The sequence below is a fragment of the Oenanthe melanoleuca genome, chromosome 17 (assembly GCF_029582105.1).
Source record: "Oenanthe melanoleuca isolate GR-GAL-2019-014 chromosome 17, OMel1.0, whole genome shotgun sequence".
Taxonomy (NCBI): Eukaryota; Metazoa; Chordata; class Aves; order Passeriformes; family Muscicapidae; genus Oenanthe; species Oenanthe melanoleuca.
Genome location: NC_079350.1, coordinates 5,943,950 through 5,950,216, shown reverse-complemented (window position 1 = coordinate 5,950,216; position 6,267 = coordinate 5,943,950). Strand labels below are relative to the sequence as shown.

At 44.2% G+C, this 6,267-nt stretch overlaps 1 protein-coding gene across 1 annotated transcript; it reads right to left on the bottom strand.

Moving 5' to 3' along the window:
- Positions 1 to 79: 79 nt before the first annotated feature.
- Positions 80 to 6,267, bottom strand: ZDHHC12 (zinc finger DHHC-type palmitoyltransferase 12). The gene is made up of 5 exons (XM_056505158.1): positions 6,116 to 6,267; positions 5,680 to 5,816; positions 4,673 to 4,759; positions 3,373 to 3,539; positions 80 to 2,900 (listed from the first exon to the last, which is right to left on the bottom strand). The coding sequence occupies exons 1-5, from the start codon at positions 6,198 to 6,200 to the stop codon at positions 2,591 to 2,593; spliced, it is 786 nt and encodes a 261-aa protein (XP_056361133.1). The 5' UTR covers positions 6,201 to 6,267; the 3' UTR covers positions 80 to 2,590.

Sequence of the window (6,267 nt, the reverse complement as noted above, 5' to 3'; positions counted from 1 at the left end):
TCTCCTTTGTATCAGCTGAATGTTTCAGATCAGGGCTAACCACAATCCTGAACAGACAGGACTTTAGTTTTCTCCATAAATGCCAGTAGTAATATTTTCTTTCTTTCTTCCTTCTCACTCAGGTTGTCTGTGTACATATTGCACGGTGTCATCAGCTGTCAGATACCAATGGTTGAAGTCAGGTTATCTCTGCACAGATTTTATCAGTGTGTACATCCTGTATCATTTTTGGCAACAGCTAAGTAATTACAGTCAGTACTGAAAAATCAGTGAGTTAAAGGTGATTTCATTGCCTCGTAATCTGTCTTGTAATTATACTTGATAAGATACATTTTCATGTCTTAAATTCATAATGTTAGCTCATTGGGCAAAAATGGAAGGGTTTTTAGAGGTAAGGCATCTGATGCAAACAAGGACACAATCATTGCTCTTTCAGTTTTCTTCACCAGATGGAGACAGGAGTGGGACTAAGGCAGCTGTGCTGTAGCTGGAGACAAGGATCTAGGGAACTGTTAAGCCAAGGCAGGTCCCAGTGCTTCAGGATTCACTGAGGTAAGAGCTCTCTTTGTACAAACCAGGGATATTTCACTCTCAACCTAGATTTCCTATTTTCAGAGCCAAGTATAGCTGCTTCTGAAAATTCCCGTGTACCAAGATCCTTTCAACCTCCTGCTCAGCCTGGCAGTGCACTGGCCTGTTTAGAGCAGGGTACACATTTTCCTCACTCTTGTCTGAGTGGCAGTTGCTGTTGGCCTCTGTGGTGTGTTTTGTGGCTTTAGTTCAAGGCCACTGTGCAGTGGATTGTTAGCACAGGTGAAACCTAGAACTTGGGTTCAAAGAGAGAGTCATAGAGAATTTAAAAATGCATATTTAATCTTTCATTTTATAATTTATGTTTGAGTAAAAAAAAAAAAAAAAAAAAAAAAGGTAAATTAACACCCAGGTGTATTTTAAAGAAATAGCAAACAGAGCAAAACTGAGCTTTTATACCTGCTGATAAACTTTCACTTGACTGATACTTGAAGAACCAGGAATTGCAATGTGACACATGATCCACACTTCAGCAGGTATCACAGCAACACAAACAAACTGCAGAATCCTGAATGGTGTAGCAGCTTTTCAAAAACAATCCTTAATGTTCTGATATCCCTTTGATAAAGCTTCAACCCTGAACAAACCAGACTGTGCACAAATTACAGACTCTTGAGCTGGTCAAAAAAGGGATCTTTTGCTGCATTTAAATTGCTTTTGAACTGTCATGCTATGTTAGTAACTACACTGTCTTTTCATGAGTGCTCATCAACTTTAAACCCTGAGTGCCTCTGAGTTGGTGTTAATTCCTGAGCCAAGACAATTAAGGCACAAGATAATTTTAACTAATGTTTTTTTGTGGTGGTTGTTCTTGTTTTGTTTGTTTTTAACAGAAAATAGTCAGAACTAAAATTCACACCACAGCCTTTTTTGTTTTAAAGCTAAGATCCGTCACCCCAAACTTCCTTTTAGTTCCCCATGGAAATCTGAAGTATGACCTTGTATTTCAATGGAAAACAGATCCTCTTGCTGCTGTCCTGAAAGTTGCCAGCATCTCTCATCTCTGTTAATCAACCAGGATCTGGCTGCTTTCTTCTTGCATTGAAATTGTATTTTATTAACATGTCATTAATAAGTTGAGGTAGTAGTAGTTTTACCAACAGTGTTACTTGAGTTAGGTATGAGTTGCCCACCTCTGCTCCTGCTTCTCTCCCAAGCTACAGCAAAGACCTGAGCATGGCATTATCTGCAAAAATAACTCAGTAGTGAAGGATTACTTTTCTGTCCAAAGAAAAGTGATGGTATCATTCTTCACTGACTTGATTCAAAGTGAATTGTTAGCAGCATCATCATCAACTTAAAAAGCCATGAGGAAGCTGCTCTGGGCATTACAAAATACAGATTAATTATCCATAAGATTAATTTGATGTCTTACAGCACTTTCTCATGCACATTAACTGTGTTAAGCCTTAAGTCTTTGTGGAAACCATTAAGGTGAAGCATGTGGACAAAATAAAATTTGCTTTTGACTGTCTAAATATTTACTAAAATATTTCTCTTACATGCCTGATGCTACTGCCAAAAGGCACTGCAGTTCTCACAGTCAGAACTTGGCTGAAAAAAAGCCACAGGAATCACACTGATCCTGGCTGGTTTTATCTGTAATTGCTGCTGTTCCCTAGCAGCAAAAGGGAGGGAGACCTTGGAGAAGTAAACACGAATAGTAACTCTAATCTTGCACTTCTTCTGGAGAGATGTGGATGCACTTAACAAAAGGAAATGAATTTAGAAAAATGCTTTGCTCAGTCTGGAAATCAGCTCTGCTGGCTTTGCCCTTCCCAGAACTGGATTCTTGCCCTTCCCAGAACTGGATTCTTGCCTTTAACAGTGTTATTTATATATAAAAAATACCCCATCCCTGATATGTAATTTGCAGTTGAAAGGTTCTGGAGCAGGTTGCATAGTCCCTGATGCATTAAAGTTCAGTGCAAGGAAATAGGAGCCCTTACATTAGCAAAGCTTTACCCAGCAGCCTGCCAGGTGCGTTGGCACACTGGGACTAGACAGGCTCACTGTTCTTGTGAAAATAGATGTCCTCCCATGCAGTGAGGTGACGTGAACAGAAGAATCTCCAGAGATTGAGGATGATCCCTTGGTCAAAGGGGTTCTCCAGCTCGGAGTGGCGCAGGTAGGAGATGCGGTGGTGCGACATGAACTCCCAGGTCGTGGTGTTGCATGAGATCAGGTACAGGTGGGAAACAAGCAGCAGCAGGACCACAATGGTGAATATGAATATCAGGAGGAAGGACGCAAGGAGGAAAATGTTGTGTTGCAGCCACTCCCACGATTGTTCAAAGTAGAGGCCTGACCTTTCAATTTAACAGAAATAAATCTGCAGTTAAAGAAGCAGAACTAGTTTCATAAACTAAGCAAACCTGATGATACATTTAAGTTTCATTCATATCTAATGAGTTGCTGATAATCCTCGACTACATAGAGTTAACATACTACGAAAAGACTGCACCATAGGGATTGGAATCTAAGTTTAGAAGACGCTGTTTCCCCTAACAGCTGTGAGACACAATCACTCTGGGTTAAATCCTCTCCTGAACAGCTGGAACCCTGTTGGAGTTTCCAGGACTTGAATGTGTAAACAAAGATTGTATTACAGTGACTGAAGCAAAATTAACAATGAAACCTAAATTATCAGATTCTGCTTGAGGATGCAAAAGAGGGTGAAGGTCCAAAGCCAGTCCAGCCACTGCTATCTTCTATGGCAACCTGAGGAGCACCACAGCTTTCAGCAGTCTCAGAGGTCCAAACGCCATCTCCCAGCCTTACCAAGCAACATGGCCTCCCCACAGCAGAACCACAAGCTGGACACTCAAGTAGACTATGAAGAGGGGGTGATTCCTCTCTCCTACACAGTTCTCGAGCCAGGGGCAGTGATGGTCGTAGCGCCGCACACAGTGCTGGCACAGCTGGCAGTGCCTGGCTCGCATGGGCTGCTGCAAAACACAATCAGAAAAAGAAAAAAACCACTGGCTACAGTTCATGGCTGTCCCAGCCCTGTTTGGTAGAAGAGAACATCATGCAAATCTGTCTTTCTCCACAATACTGTCCCTAAAACACTTACTTGTGAGACAACAGCACATCAAGGTTGCTAAGGTAAATCAAAGGGATTGTGATTCTCCTGGTCAAGTCCGAAACAGGTGGTATTTAAATCAAGTGATTCTCCCACACTCCTCCTGTCTACACATTTTCATTATTATCTACTTATTATAGGAAGTCCAGCATGCCAAGGAGGGAGACGAAGCCAATCAGTATGGTCAGGAAAGCATAAGCCAGGGTATCGAAGCAAAAAACTAGGACCACTCCTATCAAATAGAGCAGGCAGGGATGCAGTGCTTTTTGGGAATGCACAGAGAAGTGCCCCCATGTGAATGTAAGACACTTGCACAGAAAGCAGCTCAATTACCAGGCACAGAGAAGATGAAAGACCTGGTTGACAAAAGTAATGCTTCCTAGGATTTGTCCCCTGCAATGTACAAATGCTTTGCCACTTTTTCCTCTTGCAATAAGCTCATTCCTCCTGGTTGATATTCTCCAGGAATTTATGGGAGCTGGGGTAATGCTTAATTTCATTAAACTGATAAGGATCACTCTGAAAACAAGCCTTTCTAGACTTTAGGCAGACTGTTTTAAGAGCTAATTTCATTGCTGTAATTTCTCCTTCATGCTATCTTTTACCATTCAGGCCAATGTTTTGTTAAGGCCTCTGAACAAGTTCACAACAATGAGCAGTTCCATGTCACACTCAGCTGCCTTTCTGAGTATCAAGGTATTTTAAAAAGAACCTTTTTAACTGTACTGCAAGGCTGGCTGACATGGCTGTAAGAATGTGGAATACAATTTTCTCATGGCAAAAAAATAAGATTCTTTTTTCTATAAACCAACAGGGACTTGTTTCAGCCTTGGAACACTGGCCTCTGTGCCAGTGTCCATCACTACTACTTGTGTAGCTAACAGTCTGCCCAGCCTCCTCTGAGCAGCAATTACAGACCACCAAGAGATGCTGAAGAACAATACAAGCTTTCAAATCTCTCATCTCTTCCTTTTCCAGCATGTCCTGGATGCCCACCTGCACCAGGCAGTAACCACAGCGCCGCAGCTTAACATCACCTGGAATCTGAGGGATCACCACACCTTGTCCTTTATCTTCACCTTCCTACAAAAAAGAGAAAGGGAGGGACTGAAGAAGGTTCTTAGACTGCTGTCCAGGCATGACTGAGCTGTCTTGCTGCATCCTTTTGCTTAACAGTTATACAGTGCTTGTTACCTCTATCATTAGGAGCAAAGTAATTCCTTAGAATTCCTACAGAAGCTGCAGACAGTTTTAGTACAGTGAGAGAGAGCAGGTTACTGTAAACCTCCAAAGAATGTTTGCACAGAGGCAGAAATAACTGTGGACAAGATACACTCTGGGACAAAAACAAGGTTAGACTTCACTTTGAAATACAATAACAATCTCTTTTCAGTATAAGCAGTGCTAATTAGTCATACACAGCCAACACTGACATTAATGATGTATGACTAAGACTGATAATGCTTTTATCCTAGTATAAGTCTATAAGGCAATGAACCTTGAGCAGACTAGCAGTTACTGAAACTTTACATCTCCATTTGTTTCACTGTAACTTGTTTGTGGATGTGTCCTCTGAGAGGGCAAGAAATCCATAAAGAGTTCAATAAATAGAGCTGCAGAGAGCACTGTCTGCCAAGTCTTTCAGTTCGGGACTTTTTTTGCACTTGTACCACATAGCAATGGTTATAGTAAAATAGGTCATATATACATTCCAGAGGGCACTGCAGCCTCTGCTCTAGCAGAGGACTTGGGTTCAAATGGCACAGTTACGTATCAGGGCAGTGTGGTGTGAAAGGCACTTTTAAAGCCTGTAAACCCTACTGCTGTCACAAAATACCAGTGTGAGACAATCTGTCCTCATCTGCAATGGTCTGTGCATGTGTCGTTCACGCCAGCACGACAGAAACTGTTTCAGATTGTTCTTATCTACCAGAGTGGAAAAAGTAAAAAAACCTGTAGACTTTACAGCTACTCCACTTTGTTCTATTCATGAAGGGATTTACCTTCACTTCCTCTTCAGGCTTAACAAAACCTGGATCCATGAGAGACACCTTGAAGTACAGCAGGATCGAGCACAACACCAGCAAAACGAAAATCAGCGGCTGAAGCAGCTCCCCGCGCTCCTCTTGCTTTTGCAGATCTGAAAGGTACCCAGAAAAAATAGAGCAGCAGCTCCTTGTGAAGCGTCCGGGATTTTTCTCTCTGACCTCAGCAAAGAGGAAACGGGAAGAGAGCAGGCGGAGAGAGGAGAGGCTGAGAAGGGGCTCCCCAGGCCCCCGCTTCCCTCAGGGCACCCCCGGGACAGGGCCGAGTGATCACAGCCCGTGTCCCGCAGGGGCCGCACGGCCCGGCCGCCAGCCCCGTCCTCCCTCCGCCGGCCCCTGGGGGCGGAGTGGCCCCGGCACCCCCTCCCCGCGGCCCGGCCGGGCGCCGCCTCACCCGTGCGGTGCAGGAGGAGCCCGAGCGCCAGGGCCGCGCTGAGGGCCGTGTGTGCTGCCCGCACCCAGCGCCCGGCGGGGCCCATGGCCCCCCGGCTGCAGCGGCTCCGGGGCTCCGCCGGCCCGGCAGGCCTGAGGGCCGCGGCGGGCGGG